We start from the raw sequence: 23,556 nt of genomic DNA on the forward strand, positions 1-23,556 counted from the left end.
GTCCGGTACTAAAACCTCACCCAGTTGCGGCGGTGCGAAAACGCCAAAAAGTGGGTAGTTCCACAATTAGTTCTGGTACTATGAAAAGGTTCCCGCGGTGCGAAAGGCCCTATAGAGATTAGCCTGTTCATAATCTGAAACATTCCTTTAATATTTACGCTCAATCCGAGTTACACTACATTTTCTATTTTCTTGTTTGTTCTCACGTAGTGTACATTATGGTTTTCACGATCACTACAAATGCGACTTCCAGTAATAAAATTGATTCCCACATCCCACAAAACAGAGCAGCATTTCATCTGCCTGATTTACAAAGGCATTTACCATATGCTACACACAGCACATGCAATATAAGCTACATGATCAATGATCGCATGTTTCCTTGTACCATCAGTGGTCATGGTTCTTAAAAGGATTTTAGTAAATTAATATCATAATATAAAAAGGATACCTTTACATTCCGCAACCAATACCTGATTCAAACAGTTACTGAAGTGACTAGAGTTCACTCTTGGCTGAGAAATTGATCTATATTATATACAGTAAATGAAATATATGGCTTGTGAAACAACATACTAAAGTTTGATTTTGAAACTCGCATCTCTGGATTTGGTCTTGTGCACATAGCATGTTAAATCAGTGTCAATAAGCATGAGTCATTCTCATGAAAAATGTGTCATCTGTGCCCCACTTATGTCCACATTGATTACTACTGATATAAATCAACAGGAAATTAAACTACACATTATTATTAGAGACACATTTGATATTTTTATCTTGAAATACTGAGAAATGTAATTACTTCAAAAGTTTATTTAAAAAAAATCGTAAAGACCCCAGACTTTTGAACCTTAGTGTAACTCTTTTTACTTAGAATATCAGCCAGTGAATATCCCATTCACCATTACATTTTAATTGATTATATAAAATAAGAATTTACATAAATATTTATCTTCTAAAATTAAAATATCATTTCAATATGTGCTTTTTTTTCCTAAAAGTGTTTTATGCAGTTTCTTATAAACTGCAAAACTCATGTTTGTCACTCATTTTCTGTTCAACCCTACTATGCAGACATTTCCTCCTTTAAATTCTGTAGTTTGACCTTTCTGACGTCATATTTGAGTTCTAACAAATAACTATTGACATTTTGCAAGGCTGTCACCACATATTTATGATTGGATGGGTTGCAGAATCTGCCACTGAGAAACCAATATCCGTTGACCGCTAATCTGAATATTGGTCTGGAGGAGTCTCTAGTAATGTCCTGGGCCTGAGATGGGGAAAATGTGAGTTCTAGAAAGTTTAGCAGTGACATTTTCAAACTTTAAAATGTTAAAATGATAAAAATAAAAAAAGAACCTTCAAAATGTTCAGGCAAGTATATGACTCGCATATATAGGCCTCTGTGGCTTTCTATATACTGTATAGAAAAATTCTGGAAAGTTCACTGACTGAAAAACACCCCTAAGATCATAGAGACTATGCCTCTATCGCTCTCTGTGCTACAGTTTGTAAAGGTTGGTACAAGAAATCAAACTTGCAGGGCGACTTACTTTATCACCTTTGAGACCAGGTAGGCCTTGAGGTCCAGGATCTCCTTTCAAACCCTGAGGAGACACAAAGAACAGGAACCAGTTTAATCACAGAGTTGGACTCCTCACAGCATCCTGACAGAACAACTTAGGCGAAAATCTTTCCAGTCAGCAGACAATGTATCAGTTTGACTTCCCCCAATTTAGGAATTCAGCAGGGAGCCGCACCAGCCATCATATAGTGAAAATCATGTCAGTGAAGCACAGCGGCTTATCTCACCGATGGCAAGAATGAGTGTCTCAAGGTGTTGAGATGGCCTCATTTAAATGACAAATCTGTTTTCTCACTTCTGTGCTTTTTAGTGAATGATTTGCACAAATTGCACACCCTAAATATACACACAAAACGATCTCCTTTCAAACCCTGAGGAGACACAAAGAACAAGAGCCAGTTTAATCACAGAGTCCGGGTCCTCACAGCATCCTGGCAGGACAACTTAGGGGAAAATCTTTCCAGTCAGCAGACAATGTATCAGTTTGACTTCCCCCAATTTAGGAATTCAGCAGGGAGCCGCACCAGCCATCATATAGTGAAAATCATGTCAGTGAAGCACAGCGGCTTATCTCACCGATGGCAAGAATGAGTGTCTCAAGGTGTTGAGATGGCCTCATTTAAATGACAAATCTGTTTTCTCACTTCTGTGCTTTTTAGTGAATGATTTGCACAAATTGCACACCCTAAATATACACACAAAACCACACACTTTTTTTCTCAAGCCTTCCGGCTGGAGCCGGGATTAGAATTCCCATCACCTGCCTGCCAGGGCTTTGTGAGAGGGAATCTGATTGGAGATAAGGCAAAACCACAGGCAAAGTCAAAACTGCTAGTGCTGAAAAGCAAAAGAGAGAGAACAGGTAGTGGGGGGAGGAATACAAGAAGGTGAGGGAGGGAAAACCGGCCGAGCAGAGGTGGCTGATAAATGAGGCCTGACACGTATCGACAGGCTAAATTTACAGCGGCTCTTGTTAGGTGTGACACATCAAGACCGGCAGCTACACAGAGAGAGATCTCTGAAATAAGTCAGAAGGTACTTCGAGAGACGGGAACGCTGGCCCTCAAAATACAGCAATTTGTCTTAGTTAAGCTTTCGCGTGAGACTATTAATACTGAATTATATTAGGGCCAGATGAGTGGATCGCCCTTTTTTTTAATAATGTCTCCGAGTCCACGGATAGAGGTGCGACTAATTTACACTTATGATGGCGAGGCTTGTCAAGACAGTTGAGTGAAAGCTTGGGCTCGAGAACACTAATCTGGAGCCCTTCTCCATAAAACCAGGTCAATACAAATAAGATGCGTAAATCTGGCAAGCCTCCTTTTGCATCAGCTGTGAGACTCTTTTTTTGTGAAAATGATGATCGTGAGGCTTCATAAAAAAATATGATTATTGTATTTGAATAATATTTTAGATATGTCATTTTAGCAGTTCCTATTCACTTGCGCTCTTCTGAACAACGATTAATGAAACTGCAAGAGAGCGCTGTTGCTTGCTTACTAATCCGGACCATGTTTACACCTGCCATGTGGTCAGACAGAATAGAATAGAATAGAATAGAAAAATAAATACATATAAAAATTAAATAAAAGCAATAAAATCCAAGCAAAAAATTAAATGCATTAAAACAAAAGTCAATTAAAATAAATAAAAATAATAAAATATAAAAATAAATAAACTTAAATGTAATTAAATTAAAATAAAAAAAAAGAACATAACTGCTTCACACTGCTTCCAATAAGACATTAATATATAAAAAATAATAATTTAAAAGAACAAAATACATAAAGTACATAAAATATATTATTATAAATATAAATAAAATAAAAAATGTCAAATTACTTGTCCCCAACTCACATGCAACTCTCTGCATGTAACAAAGTTGTATCCTAAAATTTAAAGCATTTATTGTTGCATAATGCCTATTATTTCACATACTATTTAAAGAAAATGGACAGTATGCACTGTATACTTGCAGTGTTCAGCAAGTTAGTGTTCCATTTTCAACAGGACCTCAATCCAGCGAGCGATTACTTTCTACACCTATCGTTCTACACAATCTTTGGCTGAGGCTATCAAAGATAGATGCAAGTAAGAATCTGCACTTGATCAGGATTGCAGTACTGTGAAAACGCAGGTGAAGGGAAGCTCGCATTGGGATGGCATGATGGAGGTTAGAGCTCGGCTGCTCTTAAATGATGTATGTTCAGAGGGGTCTTTGGAGAGAGCACTCCCGTCCTGCTTTCAGCACAATCTAATGACTCCTTGAGGGAACCAGTGCACCTTTCCTTTGTTGTCCCACCTCCCCAAGAGCAGCCCCAGTTAAGAACAGCTGCATTCACCAGCTCCAGGTCTACAGGCTGTTCCTACCTCGGGAGTGAGGATGGAGAGACTGACTACATAGTTAGCCTCTGCTTGCCCTGGGCATTTCAGCACGAGCAGGGAGGTGAAGGATGGGTTAAAATCAGGGCTGCGTCCCTGTCTCGGTCTCGTCACGCCAGTGTGAGGTCAAAATGCCGCAGGGATCTCTGCTCACTTGCCTGATAATTATGTACTTCACAGTGCGTCCTGGCTGCAGAACAGGCCAGGTCGCAATACAATCTGGCTTCTTCCCAATACAGAGGCACACACACACACACACACAGCGGTCCCAAGAAGTGTTTGGACACCATAGCAGCACTTAATATATGAATATCATCACATCAGATGAAATATTAAATCAAGAGGCTTTGATTTTGTTTTAAAGAAATATAGCACAATTAAAACATTTCACAAAAAGATCTTTCTATGGAAGCAGGTTTCTACCTCATAGTAAAATTAATTCATTCATTCATTCATTTTAAATTTATTTAAATTTTAATTAATTTTAATTTAATTTAATTGCTAAGGTTGAAACAGGCTTCCATAGGTTTCAAATTCCAAAACTAAAAGTTGAAAACCTTGGGTTTATACTGCTAGGACACCTGTACAAAAACAAAACGAAATGAAACGAAACGAAACGCATTGACACCAATTGGTTAAAACAAAAGCTTCCACAGGTTTCAAATTATAAAACAACAGATTTAAAATTTAGTGGACATATTGTTATTCCGATAGGACACCTGTAAGACTTCATACACCAACTCAAAACAAAAAACAAAACAAAAATAAATAAATAAATAGAACAAAAACCCAAACAGACAAAACCAAACAAACCAGATGAAACCAAGTAAATCTAAACAAACCCAGACGAATGAAACTGAAACCAAACAAAAACAAACCAAACAAAATTGAACAAAACCAAACAAAAATTCACATTCACATTGACACCATTTGTTTAAAATAATAAGTTAGTTCTGAGAAAAGCTTTAGTATACATTTGTTTGGAAATGCCAGTGGAGTCAGTATTTTATTAAGCGTGACTTAAGTATCCAAAGTGTGCAAATCTGGCTAATGCAAGCACACAGATACTTGCAGACATGTTTATAGACATAAACACTCACAAACATAATAAACATCCTACAACACTGCTCAAATACACATTTAATGTGCAGCAACCGATTTCCACAGCTTTTTTTCAGCTGTTGGTTGAGATAAAATTGACATTAAAATGAACACAGCCCATCTCAGAGGCTTCAAAGACCTTTGGAACAAGATCCAGTGGAGTAACAGAGATATCTCAAGCGCTGGCCACAAATGCCAAGGGGGTTACGCCAGGAAATGCTTTTTGTGGGTTTCCATTTGCTCAGCGATTCATTGCTACAAACGTTTGAAGTAGTAGAGCTCAGGTACTCGGATACTATCTGAATCAAACTTTCACTTAGGAAAACATGCTGAGCTGCTTCACCATTACCATTGAAATTTGTCTATCATAAATATCACTCAACTCTACATTTCAAATAAACATTTTAAGTGTCATATGAAAAATTCTTTCTTCTGCTAAACAAGTATTGAAAAACAAATTTGCATCTTTTCATAGCTCAGGACATCTAAATTAACGCTACACGTAACCTGTCATATCCTTAAGGATAGTGTAACTAACATGCCATGTTATGCCCTGAGCGTCTCAACGGACAAGTGATACACGGCGTCATGCACATTCCATTCGAAGCGTTCTCATGTAACCCCCGTGGGCCTCAGATATCAGGTATTGACTTTAAAAGACTTAAATTAGTCAGCCATTAGAACGAATTGACTCAAGGTGGTGACTCTCTGTGAATAATGCCATATGTTACAGTACATTAATCAAATTTCTTACATCTTTCCCAGGTGATCCCACAGGAACGACTCTCCAGCTGCTGCCTTTTCACCCTTGCAATCAGAGTAATGATAGACAGCATCAAAACGCACACTGAATTTATACAGCGCCGTGGCAAAAGAAGGTGACATTCTAGCAGAGTTGTGGCCTTGCAGTCTGAGTGTGATGAGACAGAAAGACTGGGTGCCACAAAATACAACCAAGACAATAAACAGACAATATATGAGATTAATAGAAGAATCAGATCAATATTTCATGTGCAGTGTCCTCGCCACCTGTAGACAACAACAATCATGCTGCAAAACTAGTTTGATTCACAAACGGATGATCCATATGAGCTAGTTCTTTTTAATCAAAAAGACTCACAAATCAGTTTTAAATACATAATTTAGCAGTATGAATCATTTAAAAGACTCACTCGGTGACTCATTTGGACAATCCTTGACTAGAAAAAGGTTCTGCTTGACCATATTTTAGCAGCAAATTAGGAGTTCAAGAGGCAAAAGTTGCTGTTAATAGTAAGAATTAGTGAGAATAGAGATCTTAAAATAAAGTTTGACCATATATATACGGTCACACTTTATTTTAAGATCACTATTTGCTGCTAAAATATGGTCAAGCAGAATAAGGCATTAATATGTGCTTTACAAGTACTAATAAATAGGCAATTTGCTAATAATATGCATCTCTCTCTCTCTCTATATATATATATATATATATATATATATTCTAATAACTCTTCTTTGCAGAATTGTTTTAATTCAGCCACATTGGCTGGGCCACTCAAGGACATTCACAGAGTTGTCTATAAGCCACTCTTGCTGTGTTTAGGGTCATTGTCCTGTTGGAAGGTGAACGGGTGGAGTGTTGCAGTGATGGTTGTCCTTCTGTAGATTTCTCCTATCTCCACATATGATCATGGAGCTCAACTAGAGTGACCATCAGGTTCTAGGTCACCACTCTAATCAAAGTCCTTCTCTATCAATTGCTCAGTTTGGCCAGGAGGCCAGCTCAAGGAAGAGTCCTGGTTGTAAGCACTTTATAGTTAAGGAAAGTATGGAAACTGAGAAGTTCTGACTTTTCAACATCAAGGGCAATCATATTTAATGAGGGAAGTTTGGAAAATGCCTCCATTATGTTAAGAAAATGCAGCAGATTTTCAAAGAGCAGTTGACGGTGGCTTTGTTGAAGATTTATCTGTTTTTGCGTATCCACTCAAGCACGCCTTTTTCAAGGCGTGGAAGTAACTCGAAAGTCTCAGCCGATGCTATCTACAATTCATCTGCCAGTCATGTTTATGAAATAGCCATTCATTGCAGTAAGGATTTTCCCAAGGAAATATCATATCTGATATTGCACACTCATTCTTAAACAATTGCAACTCTCACACTGACGTCATGTAAATACCACTACACCGAATACACGCCTCTGCCCAGATTTCTCAACGAACCGTGTAAAACACTGGCACAAAATGCTCATCTCACAGCTGTGAACTAAGAAGCGATGATACATGTCTATTTTCGATGTCTAGTAAGCGAAGCTGAGTAGGTTACATCTGCCATAAAGCATTTCTGGGGAAAAAAATATTAATGTATTTACAAAGATAAAGGACTGTTAACTCACAAATGTAAGCTGACTTCATTAAAAAGACTAATAATTATGTACAGAAATTTGTGCTCCAGCAGATTCAAACCAAGTGTGCATATCTGTACATGAATGTGTTTATTTATGTTTATTTATATTTGTTTTATGCATGCACATAAATACCCTCATTCTAATATTGATGAATGTGGATTATTTTGGATAACGGAGCACATGCCTGCAGCTAGAAATTTGCATAATACAACCCAAACCATCTCCATATAAAGGCTTTTTGCCCAACCTCTCTCTTTGAACAGCTATTTGTCATATAGGATGCATTCTTGTTTTCAAAAACAGGCGGAGCAGAGTAGAATAGACTGAAGGGTGCTAAGATGCATTTTTAGATTTTTTTTATTTAAATTTTTAATTTCAGTCATGTAAAAATGCAAAACTCTTGGTTCAAGATGCTGATCAAAAAACAATGAAAACAACAGAAAAACACTGCTTACGCATCCAAAATTAAAACTAGAGAGTACATTTTCAATACTTGAATAGGTATAATAATTTAATACAAAAAGTAAACATTAGTAAACAGAGGAAGAAAGAATAATGGATCACAATGGTTGACCGACAACAGCGACCTCTACCAATTGCTGCCTCGTTTCTACATTGCATTCAAGATAAACAACAACCAAATGAGAAGGGCCTCCTAAAGTAAGCACTATACTTTAATCATGAGAAAATGTAAACCAGATCTATACATTCAACCATGTTTTTGTACTGAAGCAGAAATCAGAAAGTTCTTGCTTACAATGAGCTAAAATCTCTTCCCACCATTACATTATTTAACGAGAACAGCAGACTGGCAAAAAAAAAAGAGTTTATTTTCATATCAAAGCTCAATCAGAATTGGCCACAATGGGTGTTTCTGAGACACTTTGATGGCCAGCTGAATGACATGGGAGGCTGTTCAGTCTAAACACACCCCCAAAAGTATGGCTAAATCTATCAGACGGGCTGTAAAACTGCCTGTCACCACAGCAATATAATCAAGGATGGGGCAACTGTACCCTTGCCAATGTCCCTGGCTGGAGAAAAAAAAACTGACAGTCTCCAAAATAAAAGATGACAACCACTTGAAGTTTCTCGTCTGATCCATTACACACACAAGTTGTCCAGAAAAACAGGCATATGCAAGTATTATAAAAGCAATGTGCTCCGTTGTAAGGGAAACAGGTCAATTTAGCTCAAAGGGAATCATTTAAGATTTTAAAGGGAATTTGGACAGAATCACTGTTTTACGGCTGATCACTGAGACGGCCAGCGAGTCATTGAACGAGCCGTATAACATCAACTCTGCAATGGATATTTATATCCAAAATATAGTGAAAACACAGATTGTCTGATTCGGTCTGATATCCTACACCGTCCTGAACTATACTCTTGTATAGAATGAAAAAAATAACAATAAATACAGTACCATGGAGAAGAAACCATAACCCCTTTTCAAAAAGCATTAGATACGATATTTGCATTTATGTCCTGCAGTAAATGTCTGTGGAAAACAAGAATGCATTGTGTTGTTTTATGAGCCCATTAATGATTCATTGAGTTCATCTTTTCATCAAATATAGAATTGCACCTGTACTTCGGTGTAATGCTGACACTTCTGCACACATTTTCCACAAAAAAACAACAACAAAATATTGGCCTAAAATGTCCAAAAGAAAAGCTCAAGAAAAAAGGGTGGGGAAAAAATTCAAAACATACATCTCTTTATACATTTATACAAAGTTTGCTAATCCAATTCTAAAGTGCTGAAGTGTTAAAATATTAACAGAAAAAACATATTTAGGAAGTATGCCTCCAAGAACTTGCTTTTATTAGATGTTATGAAATAAAAGTCAATGTTTTTTTTTATTTTTTTTAATTATTAAAAAAATGAATATAACAAAATCATCATAGCCTGGAGTCCTTGGATGATGTAACAGAACTTCTGTCTCTGACTGAACAAATGATGTGTCCCCTATAAGATTTCAAAACTCACATGCAATGCTCAGATCTGTCAAAACAAATCAATATAAACTTCAATATAAAATACCCACATTTTATAGTTTTTATTTTTACTGTATCTTAATAGCCTCATTTTCGTCATTCTAAAAAATGTACAATGTCTTCTGTGAACTTACAATTGAAATAGATGTTCCAGCATGTACTAAAGGATCAGATGTGCTTAATGGTCTAGCAGGTGAGGCTGACAGCTGCATGTCGGACCTCAGAAGATGCTAATATGTGACAGCAGTGAGAATGGCTGAGAATATGTGCACCTTGCTGAGCATTTGGTTTCTACAACATGTCACGACAACTCTCAGTTACGTTTGATTAATTGGAGATCCAATCCAAACTATTTGATCTCTGGTCCCTCAGTGCTGTGTAACAATGCGGCTTTACAAACTGCCAGTGGAAGGATCTAACTGTTCGGTACAGGGATGGGCAAAAAGAATGTGAGAACTGGCTGCCTTTCAATCTAGGAGTATGAATTTAAAGTGAATTCGCAAAGCTGCACAGGATGCCAAATTTGAATGTTTAAGTTGAATTCAGTGAAATTCAAAGAAAGAGTCACAACAGAAGTATTTCATAGTTCAACACAAGTTGAGTGACAAATCATAATTTCTGTCAGGAGCACTATCGTCAAAGATGACTGACAATTAGCATACAGTTTGGATTGGCGGTATGGTTCTGTTCTGGGCAAGAACTCCCTACGCATCCATGCAGCCTAGCATGGATAAGAGCAGGGAGAGCAGCGATAACCCCCCAGGGTAAACAGAACAGAACCAAAATGAATGTATTGCAGATATCATTAAAGTTCAATAATTTAATGTACACATTTAGAATTAGTCTGATTCAAATGAGAATCAGAAGGCTGAATCCTGACTGACAGAGGAGGAGCTGGGGATGGAGGAGGGTAATTAGCTATTGAGCAATGCGAAAACTGCTGATAATACTGAGGGACCTTATATATGAATGCTTAGATAGGTGTCGTATTCCTATAGGTAGATGGGGATCAGCTGAGAGTCAGCTGATGCGAGCTTAACTAAAGTGACCTGCCAGAACTAACGCTACGCTTGATTTGCATCAATTTGGACCAAGGGCCATTCACACAGAACACGTCTATGCGTATAAAAGCGCGAGTTGCAGTGCTCAGGAATGGCTTTGAAAGGCGGGCAGTGCAGAATGCCTCCTCCGCCATGTTGCCGTCAAATAAAACAGTTGCTACTGTAAGCAAAAGCTTGCAATGCTTGCCCCGCCTCCAGGGTCTTTTGATTGGTCCACTGTTTTGGAACTGACATTGATAAGCAGCGCTGTTTGTAAAAGTTGAAATACTTTTAACTTGTTGCTACTGTAAACAAAAGCTTGCAATGCTTGACCCGCCTCCAGGGTCTTTTGATTGGTCCACTGTTTTGGAACTGACATTGATAAGCAGCGCTGTTTGTAAAAGTTGAAATACTTTTAACTTGTTGCTACTGTAAACAAAAGCTTGCAATGCTTGACCCGCCTCCAGGGTCTTTTGATTGGTCCACTGTTTTGGAACTGACATTGATAAGCAGCGCTGTTTGTAAAAGTTGAAATACTTTTAACTTGTTGCTACTGTAAACAAAAGCTTGCAATGCTTGACCCGCCTCCAGGGTCTTTTGATTGGTCCACTGTTTTGGAACTGACATTGATAAGCAGCGCTGTTTGTAAAAGTTGAAATACTTTTAACTTGTTGCTACTGTAAACAAACGCTTGCAATGCTTGACCCGCCTCCAGGGTCTTTTGATTGGTCCACTGTTTTGGAACTGACATTGATAAAAGTTTAAATACTTAAAGACACGGCTTCTTAAAAATGTGACACTGCAATAGACGCGAAACGTGAGTGCAACAGCCATACACAACTGTCCAGCATGTGTTTACATAGAAAAACAATGGAAAAGTAGCGCATTGGAATGGACAAACGTGTTCTACATGAACGGCCCCTAATTCTGCATTTTATACTCTATTGTAAAAATAAAATTTTTGTACACAATTTGACAAAAAAACCCTAACATCCATCATTTAAATTGCACCATATTGCACCACAAAATCTTCACCACAATGTTTTCAGGTAACTTAATATCCATAATATATGCACATCAAAATCGGAGTCTATAATACAGATGATACATTTAATTAGAGCATTCAAAGAAATGCAATTCCACCATACACTGGACCAAAAAAAAATGGTGTTTCACAATTTCACAATTACAAAGAAACGGCAAGTAACACATTGAATTAAAAGTGTAATTTTGAAGTAGACAAATAGTATTTTCTTGTAAAACCTAGTCCAACAATCTTTTATTTACAACTTTGTGTGGTTCATAGAATGAAATGTATTAATTGTCATTAATAACAAATGAAACACAAATTCAAAATCATTCATGTTTCCAAAAACACACCATATGTTGTATGATACAGCTCAACTAGAAATGGTTCTAGCAACATCACAGTTTACTGTAGGCTACCCTGTTTAAATGTTTACTAAAACAGCCTATTGTTCTCTAATGAGATTCAATTAAACCGTTTTAGTGGTTCTGCATCAGCTCATAATTACAGTTCACTCTCTGTGATGCACTCCTGGTGCCAAAGAAACACAGTCTCTCTCTTTCTGTCTACAAGTCAGTTGTGTTCTCTTTGGTCTGATCATGGTGAGATGATTACGAATTGGACATTCTTAATTATAGCATGTTAAATTGCCCATCTGCATAAAGGGATTTATATACACATGAATATGTATGCAGTTCATTGCAAACTCCTAACAAGAGCTGCATTGGTTTCCAAGCCACAGCAAGTTTATGCAAATATGTTTGTTTATTTGCTTGTAACGCAATAAAAGAGAACGTAGGAGAGAAGGGAGTGTTTGCTTTTTAGAAGACAGCATGAACTCAGACTCCACTATAGCCGTGACTGTGCAGCTAAATCAAATATTAATAGCATGAAATGGAAATCAGAATGTGAATTCTCCTTGCGTTCAAGGTGATAAACTGAAGCTGTTTACCTTTTCACCTGCAATGCTCTGCCCTCCCGTCAGGCCAGGTTTACCCGTTCACCAGAAGAAAACGACACTAGACTCACTTTTGAGGAAAGAAATTGTCCAGTGCTTGCAAGGCAATAAAAGAACAGTGTTAAAGTTTAAGGAAAGCTTGTATTTTAAGTTTTGGATCTGCATAAATTTGTAAAATTGAGGAAGTGCGATTGAGAGTGACTGAAGCTTACAATGCCAAGGTCATGGTTTTGAAAGTCTGCAGCAAAATGGAAGAGAATTCAGGACTTTTTAGACAAGTTTATGACATCTTAAGAAAGTGAAAAATTATATGACTATTACTTAATGGATTACAGTGAACTGTAACCCTGTGACTATGATCAATAATATGGAAACAAACATTAAAAGAATTCTGTAAAAATACAGCACAATGTACCTCGTTAATATGAAGGACATTTGTGATCCTGGATCACAAAACCAGTCATAAGGGTCAATTTTTCGAAATTGAGATTTATACATCATCTGAAAGCTGAATAAAATAAAATAAAATAATAAGCTTTCCATTGATGTATGGTTTGTTAGGATAATCTGGAATCCGAAGGAGCAAAAAAAATCAAAATATTGAGAAAATCGCCTTTAAAGTTGTCCAAATGAAGATCTTAGCAATGCAAATGACTAATCAAAAATTAAGTTTTAATATATTTACAGTAGGAAATTTACAAAATATCTTCATGGAACATGATCTTTACTTAATATCCTAATGATTTTTGGCATAAAAGAAAAATCAATAATTTTGACCCATACAATGTATTTTTGGCTATTGCTACAAATATACCCCAGCGACTTAAGACTGGTTTTGTGGTCCAGGGTCACATTTTCTGTATTTGTTTTTCAGAGGTAAGCTGTATTTTGAATGACATATTTATTCTTTGTGTTGTGTTTTAGAGTTGATAGATGGCCATAAACATAACGGAAAAGGTCATTTTCAGCCAGGAAATTATCAATTCCTCAAACTTTTTCTTTTTTATTATTATTATTAATACAGTAAACAAATTCTAAATGTACCCTTTACGCCACAATAAAATGTACATAATCTTTAATTTACTTAATTTGGAGGCTGGTCTCAAATATTTTGCATGTAATTAATCTGATTAATTCAAACTATGCATATTGTCTAATTAAAAACGTTTTAATATAAAATGTGCAAAATACACAGAGTTTGAAATAATCTGAAAACATTAAACAATTCAAACTTAATAAGAGCAGTGGAAGAAAAAAGGAATTTCAATACAGTGTTGCCCTGCGAGCAAAAAAAATCATTTGTACTGAACAAAAGGCCACATTTCAGGACCTTAACATTTTGCCAGCCTAAACTCAGTCAGAGTCTTCTTAAACTTCACAAAAACTGTAAAGCCCATCTCCAGCAGCTACAGCCGTTCCAGTAAGTAATTCCCTTCAATCAAATCCTTTTCTTCCACAAAGTCACTCTCCGATTAAGACTCCAGAAGTGAACAGCTCAGTCCGATACAAAGCATGTGAAGCCATGCCATGCAGACTATGTCCCCTGTGGTCTGTCAGCATCTAATCCCAACCGACTGATGGAAAAGATCCCATCGCAGTAATCTGATTTCAGGTCTCTGAAGACACCCCAGGATAAAAGAAACCTTTCTAGCAGATTATATGCATCTGGTAAAGATCCACTGGCAGGCAGACAAAAACATGCTTTCACAAAATGCCTCCTCAAACAGAACGGATCAGCATTGTGAAGTGAACTATATGTGAAGAACCATTTCAGACCAGTGACAGAAACTCTATTTGAAAACCACTTACTAGTTGTAAGATGCTATTCAAAGTCTTCTAGACAACCTCTATACTCTCCTCAACAATTTATAAAACAGCATTGATTCACACAGACTCACCTTGCTGTCAGAAAGGCCATCCAGACGCAGGAGAAAATCCATTTCCAGCAGAAAACACCAAATGCTGTGGCCATATCTGACAAATACTGCTCTCACTGCTCATCAGTGATTGATAACTGAATTGTAAATTGTTGCTTGAAATGTACAAGTCTGAAACGGAGAAGATTTGTATAAGCATAATTAGGTAATGATGTCTATCATAATCGAGTTTCATGGGCTAATTTTCTCTACAGAGTTTTCTTAAAATTTACAACAGCAATACAATTCTGGAATATGTGTCCCTTCTTCTGCAAAGCTATTAGAAGCTTTTAAAACCTGCTTAACTTTATGTGACTTCACTCACTTCAGCTTGGTTTTAAAACCTAGTGAACTGCCTCACTGTATCACGTCTAGGTTTTACTTAAATATAAACTCATAAATGACTGATTTAGTAGACTGTACATTGGCAATTATTTAACTCCACTCACCACACTATTGACTCCAGTATAGAGTTTGATGCCACATATGCAATTTCACAAATACTTACAAAGAAATGGCAAGTAACACACTGAATTAAAGACATAAACATGTTTATAAAACATGCTCTAATAATCTTTTTAATTATAACTTCAAAACCCCCACAATCTTTTGTTTTTGCTACTTTTACACAGTAAAAAGATTTTTCAGAGTTGTGAAAGAAACTAAGAACATTTTACAAGATAATATTTCAGTCTGTCTACTTAAAATTTTCATATTCAATTCAACATATTACTTGCCATTTTTAGTAATTATTTGTGAAATTAACTATCCATTTCTGAGTGAAAATTGTTTCTACACAATTTTTTTCAGTGTATTCTAAAATGCATAAAACTATTACAAATAAAAAAAACTTGGTAAAACTACTATTTTATACTATTATTCAAAAGTTTTCGGTCAGGAATATTTTTTTTATTTTTATTTTTTAAGAAAGTGACTGTAAAGATGTTTATAATGTCACAAAAGATCTTTTTTTTCTATTCAAAGAATCCTGAAGAAAAACATATCACTGTAAATAAAAATAAAAATATTAAGCAGCACAACTGATTTCAACATTAATAATAATAATAATAATAATACTTTAGCACCAAATCAGCATATTAGATTAATAATGGTTTCTGAAAATTCATTTTTGCCATCACAGAAATAAATTACATTCTAAAACATATTCAAATAGAAAACAGCTATTTTAAATAGTAATAATATTTTACAATATTATAACAATATTAGCAGCCGTAGTGAGCATAAGAGAGTTTCAAAAAATGTTTTTAAAAAATCTTAACGATCTAACCTTTGAACAGAAGCTTGTTTTTTTTTACCTTATTTTTAAAAAGGCATTTCTGAAGACACCACAATTCACAAATATGTATAAAATCAACATTTTTCTCCCATTTGCCACCTTAAGATTTTTTTCCGCCAAGTTTTTCCAGTGCAAACTGGGATTGCCATAAGCAAACAATATTGGTCAAAATAAGGTATTTTTAAAGGCAGCACTGACATGAATTTGATGCCTTAAAATACTGTCTAGGTAGGTAGTTCACTAGTTTTGGTCGTGAAATCACACAGATTACTTCCACTTCTAGAGATATTATTTTCAAAAGCTTTTGTCTCACTTGTTTTGCACTACCAAAGTTATTTCATGAGAGATCTTCATAACATCTGCAGAGAAACATCAGGCTTCATTTACCACCTGTCACACAGTACAGTGAAATTCACAGGAATGCCTTCGCAATTTCTGCAGATATCCTCCTAAAATGCGTTTATGACACCCTAAAAGTGCTAAGTGCTTTATGCTAAAAGTCTAACAGTGCCGTTTGCAGACTGTGGCCCTATTATTACCCATGAAGACAACGGAAAGAAACTAATGATAGACTAACGATTTCTCAAGCACGTTGAGATAATACAAATCTGTTAGTGTGGCATCAATCTTACAGCAAGATACAGCTCAAAGCCTCCGTTAACATACTAACACCACAGCGATGCCACTCAAAATGCCATACCTTCTCTCCTGGTGCAACGGCCAGTCTGTCTTTTCCTGAATCCCCCTGGAGAAGACATGGCAGATGGGCATGTTGGTGGACAATCCCGTATTGACACATTAAGTAGTGGATTTTGAGGTCTAGTGCTCTCAACTCCCGCAGCACCATTACAGCTGTCCGGGGCTCTTTGTAACACACTGGCCAGCAGCTGCAGAGCTGGATAATATTACTCGATAATTGGGAGGCTACAAGCTCAAGACCCGCAGTAACCTTGTTTGACGTGCCTGAGAACATTAGAGTCAAGGTTAATAGAGTAAAACTACTGCAAGTCTGTGGTCCATGTGCAGTTCTAGCAGGGATATTCTGAGGGTGCCTTGGTTTTGGGATGTTGTCTTGAGCAGGGACCAATTACAATATAAAAACAAATTAAATAAATACATAAACAAACATAATACATAAACTAATATACAAACTAAAATAAGTTTTCATTATGAAAATTACATAAAACACCAACTAATAAATCTAACTAATATACAAATTAAAATAAATGATACAAACTAGGATATCATTTAGTAGTTTAGGATTTTATTAAACTAATATAAATTAAATAAACTAAAAAAAAAAATACAATATACGAACTAAAATACAAACTAAAATAAAAATAAACATTCAAACTAATATGCAAACTAAAACTAATAAATAAAGCCATATTTCATGTATTGTATATGTAATTATTTTAATTTGCATAATAGTTTGTATTTATTTTTTATTATTTTTATTTCAGTTTGTATATTATTTAGATTTTTTTAGTTGGTTTTATTTAATTTATATTGGTTTAATTTAAAAATCCTAAATTACAAAATGATATCATAGTTTTTATTATATATTTTAGTTTGTATATTAGTTTTGTATTAATTAATTTATTATTTTAGTTTAAAAAATAAAATCATAAACAAATATTCCATAGTTCAAGTACTTAATTATTTATGATTTTATTTATTAAACTAAATAAATAAATGAATAAATACAAACTAATATCCAAACTATGATTTTATTTATTAGTTTATTGTTTTATTTAACTGAAAGAAAGAAAGAAAGAAAGAAAGAAAGAAAGAAAGAAAGAAAGAAAGAAAGAAAGAAAGAAAGAAAGAAAGAAAGAAAGAAAGAAAGAAAGAAAGAAAGAAAGAAAGAAAGAAAGAAAGAAAGAAAGAAAGAAAGAAAGAAAGAAATTTATATATATATATATATATATATTAATTATTAAACAATGGAAGTATTTCACTGAAAGTTGAACATAAAAATTTGAAAATTAACATAAAATAATAATATAAATATACATGTTAATACTATCAAAAACAACTTCCTATTTTGTTATTAAACCATTGGGTCTATCAATCAAACCAGACTCACGCTGTCACTTTCACCTAAAAACAACCTTGAAACTCCCTAGATTTTAATCCGTTTAAAAGAATAATACAGAGTATGATTTAATGAATTGCGAGGCCATTAATACAACTACTTCAGTTCATAAATAATTCAGGCATGTTGGTGGTCTCTGAATTCAGGTTTACTGGCCAAAAATCACTCATGTCATTTTGGTTTCTAGTTGAATATTGGATTACAAGGAGAGAAAGTGAGCTCTTAGGGAGGCAGTGTGGTTAGAAAGTACATCTCCATAACAACAAAACCAGCCCAGGTAATTACATTTTGGACGTGTTGTGCATTAGCTAGTATTGAGGATCTAGAAACGCTGGTTCAATCTGAACAGAACGCCTCATGCGATTAATCCCACTTCACTCAATCCATGAAACACGATTGAGACTGGCAATTTTCTCTTTCAAGAGACACGTTCGAAGTGATCCACAAAAAGGGTTCTTGTGTAGGTCACTCACTGCAATTAACCTTTGAGTGACATTCTGTGAGCTTAATAGCTCAGAACACTGTAATGGTCGCACCCTACCTTACAAATTGGCAGCATTTTATACTCACTTTCTCTTTTGGGGTTAAAAGCTGACCATGTTCACGGTCAAAGACTATGACTCTCTTTTTGTTTCAAACAGATATAAATTCACACCACTAATTCATCTATTAAAACACCTGGCTAGTGTGACCACATTTTGAAATTACTATTGAATTACAACATTATTAAGATATTGGGCTGATTTATACAGCTCGTGTTTCATGTAATCACATTTCAATTAATATGATTAGACACGGATTTATTCAATAAACTATTGGATGGATGGATGGATGGATGGATGGATGGATGGATGTCCTTTAGCACACAGGACCAGCACACAAGATGCAGTACAAGCCAAGCAACTCAATATAGTAAGAAATACTATCAGGCAATTTAAAGATAGACACTTTAGTACGTAAATAAGTTTTGCATGCAGTCTATAAATATAATATATATTTTATTTCCCCCCTTTTCCATTCACTGTGCTGCAGTAAATCAAGCCTATGCTGTAATACATATGCATGACTCTCCCTTCCTCCATAACTTTGCATTCCTTCTTTTCAAAAAAAAAAAAAAAAAAAAAAACATCACTAAAAATGAAAAAAAAAAAAAAAAAAAAACATCACTAAGAATGGTGTGTCATTGACAAATTACATTGCCAACATAAAGCTTAAAATGTCCGTTTGATACCCAGTTTGCTTGTCTATGACATTCAAATGTTTCTCTTTGAGGAAGCAATAACAGAACAGAACCAGAGGGATACTCCGAAAATATCACCAGCCGTAAAATGCAAGTGCTTCGTTTATCTGTAATGCGTTTTCAGTTTCCAACATTCATGAATTCCCACATAGCAGAAATGTGGGTCAGATTCTTCTCTCAATGCTGGAGATGAGCCTTCTGGCTTAAGCGTAACGTCAGAAACATGGGGCTTAGATTCTCATGAGCTTTTGTTACGAGTTTAATGTAAATGTTGCAAATGCACACAATAGGCTTATGTAACCACAACTTTCATCTACATTAAGAAGCCATGTAATAAAAATCTAAGTTTTATGGCTTTCAGTTCATGTTTATTAGCTCTGAGGCCAATGATATTCCAGCATACTCCTGAAAGATGACAAAAACGTGGATACGCAAAAACCAAAAGTAAAATAAAATGGACTTTAGAGGGGCCTAAACAAATGTTTATCCAATAAACTGCTTTCAAGAACGAGACTGTCGTTCCCCATTACATCTGAAACTGGCTAGCATTAGCAAATAGTAAATGGCTTGCTACTAAACAAAAGCTACTGACGATAGTATATCAACAGAAAATATGTGACAGGAAAGAAAAAGGCATTTGTCATTGATTGTATGGGGTCTTAAAGTGAAAAATAAGTTGTTAAAATGAGCATGGACCAAAATTCAGCATAACCTGTTTACAAAACTTAACACCCACTTAATCTTGTGTTAAATGAGTTTAAGGCCTATGAGTATACGACTAGAAAATGATAGACTAATTATATCAACAAACTTTCATGAAATCATTTTCATTTCTGTTTAATCGCAGTAAACATTCAGAAAAGCCTTAAAAACAGATTGAGTACTAATATGGACAACAAATTAAGTGTCCAGACTGTTTTGACAGTGAACATTGATTAATAAGCAGCAGGACAACAACCAGAAGATAAAAATGCACGAATAATTGATTTTAGATGACAAACACTAACAAAATAAAACCCCATGTAATTAAAAATCAAAGTTTTGTCTTTTACTCCATATCTGTGGGCTCTGAGGCCAGACTAAGTGGCTCATTGTGTCCATAGACAAGTCCCTCACGTAACCAAAATACTCCTAAAAGTTGACCAAATAAGCTTTTACCAGATGGACCTAAATGACTTGTTCACTGCAGTCTTTATAGTTTCTTTGTCCAATAAAATGCTTTCTAGAATGGGAATGTCCCTTTGCCTAATACTATCACTTAAATGGGCTACAAATTAAGTGTGTCCAGACAGTTCTGACACTAAGTGCTGATTAACAACCGCCCTACCGTGACAAGACAAAAGTCAGAAGATAGATACGCAAGAACGTTCGTTCTAAAATAGCACAATGGAAGACAAAATTCCCTGTGATGACCTATTGACTTTAAACTACTGCAAATGGAGATTTGACTCTCCGACAAGTGTTAAAACCGATCCTAGAATATCCCATGGGATTGTCCACTTATTCCACGGGAGCTGTGTAGAATTCCAGCCATGACGACTTGAGAACCTGAGCATGAACATCTATAGTGAGCCACAAAGAAAGAAAACAATAGCTTTGAGTGTCATGAAATGCTGAATTAGCCAATTATCTAGCCTGTCTACTGTAACAATACTTGAGATTCCAGTAGCCCAAACAATGATTTTATCAAACCCAGAGGCACCTACGAAACAATAAAATCACTTTCACCTTCAGCAGACCTCTATTAAAATGTTACATTCGTAGCACTGATACAATGGTCTTGGAAATGCATCATAAATTCAATATGTGCCAATAACAAAATGTCACATTCCAAAAGTAATTACCTGTTCCGTATTCTATTAGATTGAGAAAATACTGCATCATATTTGAGGTCAACAAATGAATGTAAGACACATTTAGTTTGACACTGAACAGTCATTTTCAGAGGAATCCATCACTGAAAAGGGTGACATCTGAAGCAGAAGATGGCACAAAATGCAACAGCACAATCAATTTCATATGCATAGTGTACAATTCCAGTTGCAACACAGGCTACAGTAATGCCTCTGTTGTGCAGTATAATTTGAAAGATCAATACAAAAACCTTAGTCTCCTTTCCTACCGGATTTATATATAAAAAAACTATTTTGGCAGCAGCTGTATTAATTATGTAGAAAGTAAAGAAGCAAAAATTCCTCAGAAGTTGGTCCTATAGGAGTACAATTTATTGGCTGCTTGTTCTCAAATAGTATTCTAAGTTTCTACCCCAAACTAAGCAAGTGGTACTTGTCAAGAAATGTCTCTATTCCAAAACACAACAAACTAATTAGGCAAATGACCTTAAAGACCATTTGTCCTCAACAAACATATCATCAGCTGTTCATTTGTATGGATTCCAATCATTCTTGCAGTGGCTCGAATCTCAATGAAACACAAGGGAGAGAACATGACTATTTACTGCTAAGATACTGCACACTTCACAGAGAAGCCAAAAATCACTTTAAATATGTTGGGATAATAAAATAACTTTATTTAAAAACTTTATTTTTTAGAAAAAAAAGAAAACACTAAAGCCTACTACTAATTATATATAGGTGAATATTTAATGTTATTAAAAGAATCATGAGAAGAAAACTGCCATAAAGCAATTTTAGAGACCTGTACTGAAAACCAGAGATTGTAAATTGTAATGCACATGCACTCTGTCATGTCTTTTAAAAGAAAAATCTATTAAATGTCACTGAACAAAGAGCTAGGCAATTTTGTGTTATTAAAGGAAAAAAAAAAATCAGTGTGTGATTTTGATGAAACCCATTCCTTACCATGCCTCCTTTATCTCCCTTTTGTCCAGAATGTCCTGCCAAACCCGGAAGCCCTTGATCCCCCTTTCAAATACACATAAGTCACATTATGCAACATTAATATGCTAAATCGGCTCGCTGTATCAGGTCTAAAACGCTGTGATCAAAATTCAAAGAGGAGTCCTAGCCTGAACTCTGGCTCTTTGTACTTCAGAAGAGATTAGCTGAACATCACCCGCTGATGAAGTGCATGTCTGTGCCCAAACACCCCCTTATTTGTGATAAATTGCTTCTAATAAGCTTTTATTTCTGCCTCTGGCTGTCATCCAGGTATACAGACTGGCATAAATGTGCTTTAATTGGCCATTCATTTTGTATGCGGCATTACCTCAGGATCCATTGTGGAGCGCTAACTCGCTCATTTATAGAATGCTTTCATGGTTTAACTTTACCTTCAGAGCGGGACAGTGGCATCGGTCGCTGGGCAGCTGGGCTGGCATGGACAGCATTCTGTGGAGGTATCCTGTGACCAGTGGGGCCGCTGTGGGGTTGTGGGTCACTACAGGTTCACACTGGTTAGATTAAAAAAATAAAAACTTGGATTAGTGTTAAATTATTAAAATGTAGACCGAGATAATCAATTATCCACTTTGAATTCCATGAAGATGGGATTTGTGGGGATTTTCTACATTATGCATGCATAGTACATGCATCTTCTTGTGAAATGCATAACTCTGGCAAACTGAGCTACATAAAATATAGTCATTCTAATATGATCAAAGATGTGGGCAAAAAATTAACAGCATTCAAACTCAATGTTGATGATTTTCGGAGCAGCATTTGCAGACTTTCCTCACTATTATTATTATTATTTGAGTTACTTGTAGTGAATCAAAACTGAAAAAAAAAGAATTAAAAAGACTGTCAATAATTGCACAAATACAGTACTGTTCAAAAGTTTGAGTTCAGCAAGGCTGAATTGATTACAGTAAAAACAGTAATACTGTGAAATATCACAATTTAAAATAAGATTTCGTTTGAATACATTTTTAAATTTAATTTATTCCTCTAATGGCAAAGATGAATTTTCAGAATCCATTAGTCTAGTGTTACATGATCCTTAACAAATCATTATAATACGATGATTTATTGATCAAGAATAATTTCTTACTATCATCAACGTTGAAAAAAGTCGTGCTGCTTAATATTTTATTGGAAACCTTGATATGTTTTCACTAAACACAAATGTTTTCACTGTCACTTTTGATCAATTTAATGTGTCCTTTCTTTAAAACAAAAATTATTACTGACCCCAAACTTCTGAACGGTAGTGTTCAAAAAAAATTGTTTAAATTAAACTAAGAATATATTATTAAATAAAATTTCATTTGTCAATGTAATTGGGTTTCTTTCTTCTTTCTTTCTTTTTCTTTTTTAATTTCTTCAAAATCACACAAGAATTTTTAAGTGAGCCATGGAAGGAACCTGAACTGTTAAGAGGAATCAAAACTGTCATCTTAATTTTTCCTATCCCTAGTCATACCCCAGTAAAATTAGCTGTGGCCCCTCAAGAGCTGGTGCCCTAGGCAATCATCTGTGTTGCCTAATTACATGACCGGCCCCACTGGCCAATTGGACCATTCCACTTCCATGTGGAAAACACTAAGGAAACACTATCCCAAATGCTGAGAGGGGGATGAGCAGACCATGTACCA

At 35.5% G+C, this 23,556-nt stretch overlaps 1 protein-coding gene across 1 annotated transcript in view; it reads right to left on the reverse strand.

Moving 5' to 3' along the window:
• LOC107665562 (collagen alpha-1(XIX) chain-like) overlaps positions 1–23,556 on the reverse strand; it is a 103,048-nt gene that overhangs the window by 65,495 nt on the left and 13,997 nt on the right. The window contains exons 8-10 of the mRNA XM_016456484.1: positions 22,294–22,413; positions 21,863–21,925; positions 1,557–1,610 (exon numbers count right to left, since the gene is read on the reverse strand). Of these exons, the coding sequence (XP_016311970.1) occupies positions 1,557–1,610; positions 21,863–21,925; positions 22,294–22,413 (237 nt within the window). The remainder of the gene's footprint in view (positions 1–1,556; positions 1,611–21,862; positions 21,926–22,293; positions 22,414–23,556) is intronic.

The sequence above is a fragment of the Sinocyclocheilus anshuiensis genome, unplaced genomic scaffold (assembly GCF_001515605.1).
Source record: "Sinocyclocheilus anshuiensis isolate Anshui unplaced genomic scaffold, SAMN03320099.WGS_v1.1 scaffold407, whole genome shotgun sequence".
Lineage (NCBI taxonomy): Eukaryota > Metazoa > Chordata > Actinopteri > Cypriniformes > Cyprinidae > Sinocyclocheilus > Sinocyclocheilus anshuiensis.